This window comes from Leguminivora glycinivorella, chromosome Z (assembly GCF_023078275.1).
Source record: "Leguminivora glycinivorella isolate SPB_JAAS2020 chromosome Z, LegGlyc_1.1, whole genome shotgun sequence".
Lineage (NCBI taxonomy): Eukaryota > Metazoa > Arthropoda > Insecta > Lepidoptera > Tortricidae > Leguminivora > Leguminivora glycinivorella.
In genome coordinates, this window is record NC_062998.1 from 15,919,585 (window position 1) to 15,935,404 (window position 15,820).

Genomic DNA, 15,820 nt, shown 5'->3' on the forward strand with positions numbered 1-15,820 from the left:
CGATTTCTGACAAAACCGTTGAAGATACAGAAAAAGCGTGTAGGAACGAAGTAATCCTTAATAAATTTTCTACAAATCTCTCATAACACTTTAGTGCTAGCACTTATAGTTTTCGCGCGATCCGTCACGAAAGTTGGTCCTTGCAGCAATTTTCTTTAATGAATGTTAAATTTTCTCCCAATATGCTTACGTCTTCTTCTTCTCTTCTTCCATTAATTATGCCGTAATTTTAGCTAATTTCCCCGTATTACTGGTAAGTTTTAGCCTTTGCTAAGTTTTAGCGAGTCGCTTTCTCAGTGTCTGCAGGTTTAGGTATTTAGGATAGTAAAAGTCAATGTAGAGTGGTTAAAACCATTTTGCTTGATAGCTAACTATTTATTGATCCAAGTTACAGAGCGTGTCGTTGTCGGTTATCATCGTTCTACCTATGTTCTAAGAGGAGCAGTCTCATGGATAAAGGGCGGCCTAGCGACATGCAGTTCATTTCACATTTTTTTGTATTTTTTTGAATGTCGTCGGCCGATTTGAAACAAATGTAATTATGGTACCTATAAGAAAAGTGTGCAACGTTCAACAAGAAACACAAAGCGTGAACTCAAAATATGCAGGAGTCGATTGTACAAAAGATACAATTTGATTCAGAACTGCCCTGAATATTTTGCAACCAGCACACGCTCTATGTTCAAGTTTATAACTTTGTACAAATGTAAATATTTTCGTATAAAAATAAACAATAACATCGCTTAGGCATATCGTGAGTCCGATGGGCGCGTGCGGTGTGGTCGCGGTGTCTGCATCGACGGGCGAGGGCGCCGGGCGCTCAGGCCGAGGGCTTCTCCTCGGAGACTGCGGTGGCGCCTGACGCCACGGAGCCGTTGTCCTCGGGCGAGGCCTGGCAGGACAGTGACGGGAACTTCTTGTACAGCTCGGCGCGGTACTTCGGGTGACTGTAACACAACACATACATTTATTGCTAGGGTCAATCACGACTTTGCTGGTTGCTACACTTGCTACTACTTAAAAATTGTTCAGTTGATTATTTGGCTTACCTGATACCGTAAACAATAGGATTGTAGACAGCATTGGCCTTGGCGAAGAGAGAGCCCCATATGGTGGCCAGCGGGCTGATGTTAGCGTTCTCGAACACTCCGGCATAGTTGATCACCAGGTAAGGGGTCCACGCCATGAACCACAGGGAAATGGTCATCAGAGCGACCTAAACGTTAAAGTCATGTTTAGTGGAGATATCTGACATACTCGTAAAGTACTTATGCAACCTAGAGGGCCTATCGTTAAACACACGAATTCGTTATACATAATAATTCGTACATATGAAAGTGTCAATAACGAATTTAGATGTTTCGACGTTCGATTAGATCGAAAAATAACACCAAAATTTATGTACCTTTGCAAGTTTGCACTCCGCGCTGGTGTTGGCGTTTTCAGATGACCTGAGCGAAGCAACGTTCATCTTTTTGGCCTGTTCCCTCATGGCCTTTTCGTGAGCAGCTACGGCCTGAAACACACGCTTATCTTTTTAAAAGTCCAGGTATGTAGCATCTTGTATGACTGTTGTAGGATCTATGGAATCTGGGAAGGACATACCTAGTTTCTGTATCAAATCAAACATCGTTCCACCGATATGAGGTCGCGGTCAGAAGTTATATGTCATTGTCAATAATGGCTAAGTAGGTACAAGTACAGTATGTTATAAAATTGCCTGTAATCACCTGGACGATGAAGAAGTAAGAGTAGATGATGAGCAGCAGAGGCATGAAGTACACGAACACCGAGTAGATGAGGATGTAGCTGCGGCTCACCCAGTCCTTATTCAAGTAGTCTGTTCCACATGCGGTCATGTTGCCCTCAGGCACGTACCTGGAAACATTTGTCATGTTCCTTAAAAGGCTTAAAATACTAGGTACTTATTGTATGCTACTTATATATCTGTTATCGATTGATATGAGCAATGTTGTAACTTAAGATGACTTATGTTAGACGGGTTTGAGAACTTTGAGACCAGCTCGGGAGCTTGCGGCACTTAAATTTCTGCGACGTCGGCAGATGGTCACGTAATGCTTACTACAGAAAAGCCCGGACCCGGACCCGACTCGATAACATGTTACCTGAGTCATCCTTTTTGGAGTATGTTTAGAGACAGTTTTATTTACCTGTTCCAGCCGAAGAAAGGCGCTAGTGTCCACCCAAGAGAGAACAACCAGATGCCGAGGATTCGCAGCAGAGCACCATTGTTAGTCATTGGCTTTGCGGCAATGCCCTTTACGATGACGTTGTATCGGTCGAAAGCAATCATGGTCATGGTCCAGATGGAAGCGCAGCCGAATAGAGATCCCGCACAAGCGTACAGTTCACATGCCAGAGGTCCTGTTTGAAACATTAACAAATAGTTAGTCACAGTTACCTAATTAGCACATTATTTGCGAGAATGATTAACGTGTGAGACTTACCCCAAACCCACGTTTCGTTATAGCAGTTAACAACCATAGCCGGAGACATGCAGCACATCATGAGGAAGTCAGAGAATGCCAAGTTCACTACGAGTAAATTCGACGGCGTTTTTAGAGACTGTAAACATTAAACGAATGTAAACATTACAATATTAACAAGACATCTCATAAATCATCAGCTAAGAATTCATGAATTACCTTAGTGCTCGTGAAGATGTAAATGACCATTCCGTTGCCCGTGATTGAAACAAAACCCAGTACACCAATAGTGAAACCCAATAGACCGTGCCATAGCGGATTCATAGGGGGAATTGGTACCTGTGACAAGAATAAACAATTAAGATATCAAATGAAATGACATTTTCAAATACTCGCGGTAGATCCTGCTACTGGTGAATTGAACGTTGGTTGCAAACGTGATACCAGTAGGGCAAGGATATGTGAATGGGAAAATATATTTCGATTTTTGACCACCAAATTAACGGTACTGTACAACAAATTGGGAGAACAATATAAGACGCGGCGCGCTGAGACTAACTCAAGTTACTACGCCAGTACAGTAATTAACGAAAACACCACACCACATATTGCTTCAGCAGTGAGTTGTTCACCTCCTTGCCTTCGTTCACACGAAGATGGTAGGAGCACGTTTAGTTTCCATTGCAATTATGATCTTCTGAACAATGAAGAGTAGTAATCGTAAGGAATGATATGGACTCTTTAGTTTTGGACGAAGGAACATCTAGTAGTTTAGTATTAAGAAGTTACCAGTGTGGGTCGATCATGTGCAGCATTTCAGGCAGCACCTTGTCGACGACCGTCTGGTTGGCGGCGCCGTAGGCGGCCACCTGCCCGCCCCACGCCTGGAGGGCGGCGATTCCAGGGCCCGGGTCCATCGTTCGATGGTACTGATAAACCTTTGGACGAGACCAAGGAATCACTCCATTAGCTAATGACACACCAAAAGGAACCTAGGAGATAAACCTCTGTCAACTACTAAGTAATTACTGTTGGTTTTTGGGTAGGCACCTATTGGACTAGGTCCTATAATTAATTAATTAACTATATAGATACCTACGTCATCGACAATTTGATAAATTAAACATTTCATTGATTTTTGTAACTAGGGACTAGCAGGTCCCATTGAGTAGGTATCTAAATATTATATTAGGCTTATTAAATATTCTCTGGTAGGTGCTTGGATAATACCCTTCAAGAGAAATGCGACTGAACTCAAAATAAGAGAATAACATGCATGAGCAAAGACAGGCAAATTCATTACAAGACATGTAAAATTATAATTGATTGTATCAGCATTGCGATACAGCGAGGAAATGTCGCCATTATCCTTGGTACAATGCCTCAAGGGCCTATTTTAGACATTAGCTAGCTTTTAAGTTAAGTCTTAGTTTCTTATATAATTATGTAAATATGTTCATGTAAATAAAGAATTGATTGTATTATGGAAGAAGTTAAACATTTTGTCAACTCCATGTCATATTCATAAACTTAAATGTAACCGATAAGCCAAAGCGTTAAAATTAGTCATTTACAATTCTTCCTGCGGGTACTTACTTAAAAAGAGGAAATTCCTACGAGATGGTTATCCCAAAAATACTGAAGAAAATCGCTGCACGAACTACTCCAGTCTTAAGTATAGAATAACCAAACCCGTACGTTGAGGGTGGTCGAGGCTGCAGGTTGGAGGTGACTCGCTGCGGCTCGGCCCACCTGCGCTTTATAAGTGCACTGTGCAAGTGCGTCATGGGAGATAATCGATTTTCATAATTCAATATAGTATTTTAATACGACAATGTCTCACCAGGGTTGACGCTTCATCATTTTTTCACTTCTGCCTTCTTAACGCTGATGCTTAACCATGACCATACGTAGGTAAACTAGGTAGTCAAATGATACTATTTCGTTTTTCTTTTCATATTTACCGAGACAATCCTATTAACAATTTCAAACAAAGTTATTAAGTATTAGTTTGTATTGTTTTATCTCAGAGCTCCCTTGCCCGCCACCTGTCTCCATCATCACATAAGTCAGCAATTCCAGAAAAGTTTGTACATTTGGATCATGTCTCCGATTTTGATAAAAATTGATAGGCTGATAGAGTCCATGATGCTGAGCAAGATCCACTAGGTTTCCCAAAATGTCCTAGGTCGTTTGTATGAAACTTTTCTTTTTTGTTACCGAAAATGTATAAAAATCTGGTAACAAAAAAGGAAGGTTTGATACAAACTACATAGGACATTTTGGTAAACCTAGTGGATCTTGCTCAGCATCATGGACTCTATCAGTCTACCAATTTTTATCAAAATCGGAGACATGATCCAAATGTACAAACTTTTCGGGAATTGCTCAAGTACCTACAGTACAGACTAACCAGGCAAATCAAATAAAACACGATGGTCAGAGTTATGTAGTACAATTTATATGTATACCTAGGTAAGTTTTTATTTTATCAACTTTGTGAGAAATACCCCGAATCTTATACTTGTACTTACTGTGCCCAAAGAAAACCATTCAGTATCTCAACAATGAGCATATAAGTAATAGTTTAAGTAGTGCGATAGCCGGTGCATCCCCTGAGTTCAGTTTAGCCAGTTCGCTAATGCAGTTATGAACGGTCTTAGACGTAAGAGGGGGGGCTGTAACAGGATTACCCTTCTAAGAAGGGTGCATAAAGACATTTACCTAAGTAACTGGATTGTTGCAAAAAGGGCCACGTTTCTGGAGTGCATACGTAGGTAAGTATATAAATCGGCCGGTGTCTTATATTTATATTAGGTTAATTAGGGTCGGTATTAGCACCAAACCAACTATCACCGTTAAACGTTCGTTAATAATTATTTTCAATACACCAACTATTAAAGGCGCTCTTGATTATTCGAAAAGGTACCTATTGCAAAATTGCATTTAATCCACTAGAGTACTTACAAAGTAATTTCATACAAATTTTAACTTGATGTTAAGACATCGAGAGCTGGGTCACGCTACGTGTTTAATTTTATTTTAGTTTGATGTTTAATAGTTATTTGTTTTACAAGGGGGCAAAGTTGTTGTTTAACCGCACGTGCCAATATTGATACCCGAGCGAGCGTAAGTGGTTATAAAAGTGGAATCTTGAGCGTTGCGAGGGTTTCAAGACACGAAGGTTAAACTTTGCCCCCGAGTGAAACACAAAATATTTCACCACACCAACACGAACAAAATACTGACCATAAAACATCAAACTAAATCAAATCCATCAATTTATTCAATATTTAGGATTCAAAAATTTTAAAATCATCATTTATAAGATAAGTAAATTCTAACAGCCAGCTTAAGACATCAAGTTAAAATTTGTATGAAATTACTTTACACTCTTGTGGATAAATAGTATTTTATACAATCGTGATATAATACAAAGCTTTTCAGTCGAGTACCATGTTTAGGCCACGAAGCTTGCTGAGTGGCCTAATAGTACGGTACGAGAGTAAAAAGCTTAATTATATCACTATTGTATACAAAACTTTTTCTACGAGTCATCATCTTCATCATCAATGGACGGAAATATCATCATTCATGCAAGTTAAAATAATGTTAATAGCGTCGTTCACCGTTGTATCAACATCGAATTACCTAGCAACCAATTGTTTGTAATAATAATGACCGTCTCTGATTGGCCGATAACGCGACAGATAAAAAAAATAAGTTTTCACCACACCAACTGGTAAAGGCTTTCTTTGCTATTCGAAAACAGATAGCAAAATTGCATTTTATCCACAAGGGGGCAAAGTAATTTCATACAAATTTTAACTCGATGTCTTAATCTGGCTGCTAGATTTTACCTATAAATGATGATTTTTAATCATAAATATTGAATAAATTGATGGATTTGACTTAATTTGACGTTTTATAGTCAGTATTTTGTTCGTGTTGGTGTGGTGAAAATTTTTGTGTTTCACTCGGTGGCAAAGTTTGTTTAACCTTCGTGCCTTAAAACCCTCGCAACGCTTAAGATTCCACTTTTTGAACCACTCGCTACGCTCGCGGTTCAATATTGGAATCTTTCACTTGCTCAGGTATCAATATTGGCACGTGCGGTTAAACAACTACTTTGCCCCCTTGTAAAACAAATAACTATATTTCTGACTTTCTGGCAAAGGAATTTCAAAGTGGCCATATAAAGCAAACTTTTCCAACTTTGGCAACTTGTATCTTAAAAAATGCTAATCCGATTTCGTGCGGTCTTTAGTTTTCAACTATGAATTTATCTGTCTTTGATTTAAAAAAAACTCATATATCATAATTGTACATTTTTTCTGTCATTCTTTGAAGTTATTGAGTGCGATATAGTACATTACATCAGAGGCCGGGAAAATGAGGATTTCCGGCCAAGTGGGTATATAGGCCGGATAGGGATACGAGGCCGGGAATCCGTTTTCACGCCGAGGCATGTATAGTGCTTTTCTCAAACATACAATGAAATAAAAAAAATGCTCTAAAGGACAATATTTTATAAAAAAAAGGTTACTTTGCAGGCCTAGGCCTGAAAAATAATATGAAATCCCTTTACAGTCCTCTCGAGTTGTTGCGCCCAAAAAGCGATACTTCCCAGCCCATTTTAAGGAACGTAAAGACAATATTTCATTGCATGTTTTTGGCATGTTTGAGAAAAGTAAATTTTTTACTTTTTTAATATATTTTTTACTAATTTTTTTAAATATATTTTTTCTATTTTTTTTAAATTACATAAAGCAGTACCTTTCAGTTGAGACACGTTTTGTCAAAATCGGACTATATAATATAAAAAGATAGATTTTTTTTTCATTTTCATAAAACACCTCGCTACGCTCGGCTTCCTAAGGGATGAAATTTCGATATCCTCGGAAAAAATCGTTTACTATGATGTCTACTATCACCATGCAAAGCGGCTTGCTTCCATCTAAAAGTGCAGCTTTTGGCCAAAAATCTTCCATAACAAGTATGAGATTATAATTTTTTCAGATTATTAAATTTAAAACTGTCTTTTGTCGGGTGGTTGTCGGCCATAGACCCATGTTTGACCATCTGTTATGAAATTCGCAAGGTTTGTTAAGCGCCCTCCACACTCGCGCGCGCGTATCGCGGTAAGTTCAGAATTCAGATTACATTCATTTACCAGTAAAATTAGAAAACGAAAATTTTGATAGCTTTTAGCAAATGACACTAATGACTGTTTAATTTTATAATAACGAATTGAGCAACTACTACTTTCATAAGTAATTAATAACGATTAATCTTACATTTTTTATATTTCGTTGATCTCTTTAGACATTTTACAGTATCTGAACGCATCTGAGATCTTTCACTTCAATCAATTGTAAACTCAATACCGAAAGAAACGAATTGAATTTTGTGTCTGTTTTATTCGTTATACTGCTCTAAAAGCTTGTGTAGTTAGTTTATTGTGAAATGGATTTGAATGACGATGATATAGAATTAAGTGAAGACGAAGAAATCACAGTAGAAACAGTGTTAAAGACAGTACAGTGCGCATGGCAAAATGAACGTTTAGCGCCAGAAATTCTACCCCACCGCAATGATATGGTAGAATGCATGTTGGGACAAATACAGCACATGGAAAGAAACATCAACAAACTCCCGAAAACAGATCTTCGTGCGTCTATTCATAAAATGGAATTAAGTAGAATAAAATTTGTAATATGTAATTACTTAAAAACTAGGCTACATAAGATAGAGAAATTTTGTATTACTATAGTTAATGAAGAAAGACAACGAATAGAATCAGGTACTAACTATCTTACACCAGCTGAGTTCAAATACGCCCAGGAGTATTTATTGAACATGGAGACTCATTTAAAGAAAGTTGTTTTGAATAAAGTGCCTGGTAACATGCAGTCGCTGGAACTGAGCAAATTAGCAGTATACCCTAACTTGCACAGTCATGTGTTCTTGAAGGCGAATGACACTGTCACTGGAGTAGTCTTAGAGGACCAGCCCGGAGACCAAGATGAAGAGATTGACTTGGAGGGTATGCAACCTCATACTTTGTTTACATATTATGACCTTAAATAATTGAATTAACTCTGTTATGTCTTGCAATGGAAAGTTGTTGTATTGTAAAATTCTCCATTTAGATAATACTACATGGATAATTGCCTTCAGAGCCTATCACTTAGTACTTGTATAACTTGCATACTTTACATCAGTTATGAAACTAATTTTCCCTAACGGGTCACTTATCTTTGGCCCTTTCCTGGTGGTATTATATGATATTTGGTTGATTCAGGACACTGAACTACAGAGTGGGGCCATTACTTATTTATTTTATAATATATTTGTGTTTTACAGATGGGTCACAACACATCCTGCAGTACAAACCAATTGCTGAACTAGTCAAAAATGGAAAGGTTCAGTTAGTGTGAGAGGAAGCATGATACTGTTCAGAAACCAGTAATAAGTGGTTCTGTGAAATGCAGGCTTGAGGTCAAGCTTGTTAGATAACATAGGCCATATTGTCATCACAATGATACATCCAGTGTTTTTAAGAATAACAATTATTCACATAGGTTTTGTATATACACCTATTGAACAACAATTTGGTATACATGTAAATAATAAGAGTGTGTGAAATGTAATTGTATGTAATATATTTCATTGTGTCTCCTATACTAGTAGTCAATCTGTGTAAAGAATGTCCTATAATATTTATTTATTTATACTATGTATGTATTGGCTGCTTGTAAACATTTTGAGAGTTACCATAAATATGGTCTCTTCTGCCATGCTAGTACCTATATAGTAAAAGACTGTAGCTAACAATGCCTATTATATCATCATCTGTCTGTCTACAACTCAAGATTTCTGCTATAAACCTGTCTATACTTATCTGCTATTCTAGTCTGCTTGGTTTAATATTAAAAACAATCAAATTTTAGAATCTGTAATATAAACAAAATAAAACAAGAGTTATAGCTTTAATCATTTTGAGTTAACGCAACCCTATCTTTGGTTACTTACCATAATCAGATGAGATATACAAGTAAAATCAAAATAATTTTAACAAACAATTAATTTTAATCTTTTAATCAAATTATTGTATTTCTTGATTTTGAACAATAAGCTAATTAATAAAGTTAACAATGTTGTTTTAAATTTGTAATACTGAATTTTAGAAACTGATGTTATTTTAAAATGTAATACATACTAAAATAAATAAATAAAATAAAAATACGTTTATTACCATAACACAAAAAGAGTACAGCAATGGAATAAAAAAGTAAGCAAAATAAGAGCTAAGTACATGTTTTTTATTCGTGCTTGGTAAAAGGATTCAGGTCTCAACATGTGCTAGGTTATAATACCCAGCGTTGATTTTCAGACTGATCCTTATTCCGTTGCCAGGGTGAACATCATTAGTAACAATAATTACGAGTTTTATTTATAATGTATATCTCTATGCCAAATAAATATTTTCTATTCTATTGTATTCCAAATCTAGAGTTGCAGAAGAAAAAAAAAATCGTTGTGAGGGGCGGTTCGCGCAATTGTGTGTGCGTGCATGTGTGTGTGTGTGTGTGTGTGTGTGTGTGTGTGTGTGTGTGTGTGTGTGTGTGTGTGTCTGTTTGTGTGTGTTTGTACGTGCGCGCGCGCGCGCGCGTGTGTGTGTGTGTGTGTGTGTGTGTGTGTGTGTGTGTGTGTGTGTGTGGGCGGGTGGGTGGTGTTTGTATAAATATAATATAATAGACGACAATTATATATTGTTTTGTAATAATTAAATGCTTTTGTAATTTATTGTATTGTATTGTGGATTTAAGCTATATTTTGTGGTTTGTTTTACCTTACTTTCTATATGTAAATTTGTTTATGTAGTTATATGCTTAATTGATTTATTTATTTTATTTTATTTTTTTTGATATGAAGTGCTCTTAATATGAAGTGACCAATTAAACAATATGAATTTGATGATTTTCTCTTTAATCTTTAAATCAATCTGATAACAATACCATAGTAACTAACTTACCATGGACCCGTGAGAATCATAGTATGGACATCTAGGGGGTCTGTGAAACCCACTGTGAGAAACCTTGGGTTAAAGGATCAACAACCATGTACTAATATTTGATTATAATTTGACAAAGTTAAATATTTACCCCCCTAATTTTAACGATGTTATTAAGTTTGAGACTAACTGACTCGAATTAATTAAATATGACAAAGACTAAATGATAAGCCTTTATCAATAACGCCAGTCTTTCCAAGGCATTGGTAGTATCTACAATTTTACAACCACATCAATAGGATCATGACAATAATTTAAGAAATTGGAACTCCAAAGGAAAATGCGAACAAGTAAACCATGCTATAAAATGTATACTTGTCTTGAAATTTATCAACAAGGCATGAGTATGTTACAAGGGTACCTAGTGTATTACATGATCTTGTTGATGGGGGCGAAGCAGGATATTACTAACTTCTTCATTTGAGGCTTGCTCAATCACAGCTCGCAACTAGGCAGGTGGGATTGTAAATAATAATATCTTGGTCTTTCATAACATCAAAACATGTATTCAAAACTAATCTTTGACATCAAATCACAATAATATTTGGATTTAATCACATTCAAATGTCCATTACTTAATGTCTAACAGATATAAGGCTTTCTTAAAGCCGTTTCACACTTAAACTTATTCTAATAATTGTGTAGAAAATACACACATTTTGAGTTTACTGAAATGCATTTGCGTACGGTATTTAAAATCGGCATTTGCACCATTAAACTCATCCCGTAATCTTTATACATCTTTGTGACACGTTACAGTTTTGTGACAGCACATGTACAAGTAGTGCAAATCTTTGCCATCGGTTATTTTCTCTGAAACGTTCGTATTTGTCAAAATACCATTAACAATGTTAATTGATGGTTTCAGCGAGATTATTCAATTCTAAAAATAGCACCGATTATATTAAGTACGTTATAAGTACAATAAATATAGGTATCTGGTATAAGTAGTTTACGCACTGGAGGGAAGTCATGGTCCGTATTGAATTTAAGTAATCTGTGTGTCTATAATATTAAGTAACCTTATAGCGATTATTGTAATTCCTATAAATATACTGAAATCATTGCCATTCATTAAATAAATTCATTGCTTAAGTCCACCAATGGTCGAGGCAGTGTTACTAAAAACTTTAGCTTTATAATCCTGTTTCATATTTTCTTTAGTGTATGACGCAAGTTTCAGAATCGTAAGTAGGTAAGTACTTAAAAAACAATTCAAAACCCCCAATTAACAAATGGGGGAAGGCCCCATATCAATGTCTAGTTTTATAGCGATTAAGTAGGTGCATTTTCATAAATCGGCAGTTTGCTTAAGTTCATATTAACAAAAAATTGGCATTTATTTAACACTAAGAGAGTTCTTTAAGTGGCACCACCTATGCAACAGTAATGATCTACGCGACTTTAGGATTAAGTATAATTATTTCTCTACATATTCCTCTTCCGTCGAATGATGGTCCCTAAGAGAGTTCCTTTTGATTATAGGAAAAATGAAACTCTTTCACTAAAAAATAAATTATAGTCTTAGTTGTTAAAAAACACATTTTATGTGACTTTATTATAAGTAGGTATAAAGGAACTGTCCTATGAGCCATCATTGGATGCGAGACAAGAAGTACAATATTGAGTAAGGGCCTATTTACATGGTGCGCGAGCTAGCATGTGTTTCATTGCATTGCGGTATTTGATTAGTGTGCTGCATTGTATGTATATCCTCAAAGGTTTAGTAGCGAGTTCGCGCGCCGTCTAAATAAGCCATATCCTCCTAAGGCCCAAGATACTTATTGAATTCCATAAATGAAAACCATGTTTTTAAATCTGAACATAGTTGCATTTGTTTTGTTTGCTGTGCTCTATTTATATTATAACTTTTATAAGTTAAAATTACAGTTTTTTTTTACTCGTATGACTGGGTCTTAAGAGGTTAAGGCGGCATTGTGTCGCCGTTGTCAGTAGGGTGGTGGCAGTGTAAGTACTAAGTGGCGAGCTTGGGCGCGTCGTCGGCGTCGACGTATCGGATGTGGTCCTTGTGCGCGGCGCTGGCGAGCTCGCGCAGGCTCTGCTCGGCGCCCGGGCTGAGTTGGCTTACCATGCCCGCGAAGTGCCCGTTCGGGTTCTGCAGCAGCTCGTGAGGGTGCCCAATCTCTACGATTTGTCCAGCTTCCATTACCTGGACAATTACAAATTTTTGTTAGTCTGCATTCAGTCCTATAATCTATATACTAGTTAAAGGACACTAAAGATTCATGTCGTGAGATGATCGGTCGGTATACCGTGAACCTATAGGTTCAGACTTTTCAGATATATGGTATAGGTTCAGAAGAAATCTTTCATTCTTACAAGTTCTCAGTTTCATCTTAAGAAAGCCCTCCTTATAAAACGAAACGACAAAATGTCAAAAAAATGATTCCAATATTTATGAGTGTATAGGCTTTTTCCCCGAAATCGTTGTCTTATTTTGGCCGGTTGAGTATTTACTTTCGTTTAATTAGGATTACTAGCGGATGCACTAGCGTTTAATTAGGATTGAACAAATTTCCTCATGGTGATATATTTCACCCTTAAATGCATAACCTTGACAAAGATCTATTCAAATTTGAATTCTGACATGCTGTCAATAGTCAAAAATGCATGATGCTTATATACATCACTATGCATTTAATACATATTATACATATGACTAAGTAGGTATTTACACATAATAAACAAGTGGTGTGTTGTTCCAAAGCCAATTCTTCCATTATGGGCATACAGCCAATTCGAGTCAGCTATAAAATAGGGGTCGAAGATTTGCGAGTGCAGAACGATATACTTACAATGACTCTGTCAGAGTCGGCGACGGTGTGCAGCCGATGCGCCACGGTTATCACCGTACAATCCGCGAAGTACTTGCGAATAGACTTCTGTATCAATGCGTCAGTGCTGCGAAAAGAACAAAATAAATTATCTTCACTTCACTACAAGTATTCGGTGTTAACTAATTAATATGTAAATCCGTAGCGCCATCTATTCCAGAATCAAAGGTGTAGCGCCATCTCACGTACAGTACATTTCTCTTAATGGTTCCCAGGAACATTTTTTCTTATATACTTTATCTGTATACATGTATGAGTTACTCGTACCTCGTACATAATGTCTCTGTCCAAATATGGAGCCGTTACTTGTCAAAACGGACCCTAATAGGCTCCTATGAGCCATGGCAAATGCCGAGATAACGCAAAGAGGATGATGAAGAGTTGTTGGTCTTACTTGGGGTCGACGTTGGCGGTGGCCTCGTCGAGCACGAGCAGGCGGTTGCGCGCGAGGGCGGCGCGCGCCAGGCACAGCAGCTGCCTCTGGCCCGCGCTGAAGTTGGACCCGCCCGACGCCACCTCCGACGACAGGGACGTCACGCTCTGCTTTAACTCCACCTGGCAGGCAAGCACGGTCGCGTGATTAATTATATAAGGCAGTGGCGTGCCTAGGGTTTCAAAGTGAGGCAAGCCGAAAGGTACGTTTTGGCAATATCTAACTACTTAATCTTCAATTTTCGAACTCACAGCCCTACAAAATGTTCTATTACGCGCCGCACTTTTCTGAGAAATACACAAGCCGGGCGTTGGTTTTCGCGCGGAAATAATGTCTCGTTTTTGGGCAAAATTTAACTACTTTACCTTGCCTTCGTCGAGTAATATGTGTACCACGCATTTGTCACCGTCACAAGAAACAAATTCATCCATTGTCAATTGGATTTTTAAACGAATTAAACACTTAATAACAAGAAAACGAAGAAGAGCACATTCACTTAACGCAAATAAAACTTTCGACTAAATAATAATACACTTGAAGTTGTCAATCAAACGCGCGCTCAATCTTGTTCCTCACTTCATACCAAAAGCCCGGCTTAAATCGTGGAACAAATGTTCTATATATACCTACAAATAGTTATATAAGTTGCTAGGCAGAATGTAGGCTAAAAGCTAGGAAAAAAAGGATGCAAGAGCAAGCCCCATTGCAAGCCAACGAGTGCGAGCGAGCAAGATATAGCTGAACGTAGTGAACGTGCTCTTCCGCGCTGCACTAGCGCCACGGCAAAACATGGCAACATGCTGTGGTCTGTACCGTATGGTCGGTCGGCCGTGAGCTTCACTTATGGAGAACTTAATAATATCTAATATTAGCGCGCGATTTTAAAAATGTTAGGGCAAGCCCGGCTTTTGGGCTTATATGGCTGTACCGCCACTGATATAAGGTTGCCTTTACACCTGTGAGTTTTACCGCTTACGTAAGCGACTTATGCAAAACTTTCAAATGTACATAAATGGTTTTTGTAAACAGCTTACGGTAAGTTTTGACTACTTTCGTACGTTGAAAACTTTCAAGTGTAAAAGGGTACGACTTTGCTTACGGAAGCGACTCACAGCTTATCGAAATAAATTGATAAGTTTTGGACTACCGAATAAGTAACTAGGGCGGTTTTAATACTACAATGTAAAATTCCAGTAAGTTGAAAATCACAAAACTTACGATAAGTTTTTCATAAGAGTAAATGGATCCACCATGAGTTGCTATACGAAAGATTTACGTAAGCAATTTACAGGTGTAAAGGCGGCCTAACGTCAGGCCGAAAAGGATTTGCACTATTTGTAAGTGCGATAAAGTTTATTGAACTGCACGGGAAGCATGGTCGCGCGATAGACGATAAAATATCAGGCCGTCCCTATCGCACTTACAAATAGTGCGATAGGGACGGCCTGCTATTTTATCACTTATCGCGCGACCATAATTACCTGCCAGGTGTGATACGCCTGCTGGACAGTAATTGACAACGTTTCAAAATTTTCAATGTCCTTAAATCGAAAACCATTTCGAGATATACGCTTGTAGATCACATAAATCATTTTTTTAATTTTTTTTTCCGCATTTTTAGTATAAAAAATCTTAAAAATAGTTTAAAGGGGAAGTGACGTCAAATAGCTGATTTAGAGCTGCCACTATATCAAAAAAATTTTCCAGTTGGGATGTCACTTGAGTTTGACAGTGAAACTTATCACAGTTCGTAGCAAAGATATTTATAAAATCATGGCTTAGTCTATGATTCGTAGTCATTCACTAGTGGTTGACAGTGACACTTGACAGTCAGACATACCGGACTGTTTAAGCTGACTGTTAAAACTTTTTTTTAGGAATGATTTTGTCGTTTTCTTAGGTGTATGAAACAACACATGTGACGTCACGAAGCTGTGTCTTGACGTTTGTAACTTACGCTCTTTCTGCTCGAAGCAGTAATAAAAAGGGAATTTCTCATTAAAATAGC

General features: G+C 37.5%; 3 protein-coding genes across 3 annotated transcripts in view; 1 reads left to right on the forward strand and 2 right to left on the reverse strand.

The window, feature by feature from the left end:
- Window positions 1–337: 337 nt before the first annotated feature.
- LOC125241802 (opsin-1-like) lies at window positions 338–4,178 on the reverse strand. Its single transcript, XM_048150443.1, is given in 10 exon segments — window positions 338–947; window positions 1,050–1,216; window positions 1,406–1,516; window positions 1,731–1,878; window positions 2,172–2,385; window positions 2,469–2,586; window positions 2,667–2,773; window positions 2,776–2,786; window positions 3,237–3,385; window positions 4,044–4,178. Coding segments are annotated over 9 exon segments (1,131 nt in total). The 5' UTR covers window positions 3,365–3,385; window positions 4,044–4,178; the 3' UTR covers window positions 338–820.
- A 3,664-nt stretch (window positions 4,179–7,842) lies between these two features.
- On the forward strand, window positions 7,843–10,096 carry LOC125241250 (DNA replication complex GINS protein SLD5). The gene is made up of 2 exons (XM_048149623.1): window positions 7,843–8,493; window positions 8,814–10,096. Exons 1-2 carry the CDS (start codon window positions 7,914–7,916, stop codon window positions 8,885–8,887), a joined length of 654 nt encoding a protein of 217 aa, XP_048005580.1. The 5' UTR covers window positions 7,843–7,913; the 3' UTR covers window positions 8,888–10,096.
- A 911-nt stretch (window positions 10,097–11,007) lies between these two features.
- LOC125241976 (ATP-binding cassette subfamily C member 4-like) overlaps window positions 11,008–15,820 on the reverse strand; it is a 79,170-nt gene continuing 74,357 nt past the window's right edge. The window contains exons 23-25 of the mRNA XM_048150696.1: window positions 13,774–13,934; window positions 13,341–13,446; window positions 11,008–12,694 (exon numbers count right to left, since the gene is read on the reverse strand). Of these exons, the coding sequence (XP_048006653.1) occupies window positions 12,500–12,694; window positions 13,341–13,446; window positions 13,774–13,934 (462 nt within the window). The 3' untranslated portion in view covers window positions 11,008–12,499. The remainder of the gene's footprint in view (window positions 12,695–13,340; window positions 13,447–13,773; window positions 13,935–15,820) is intronic.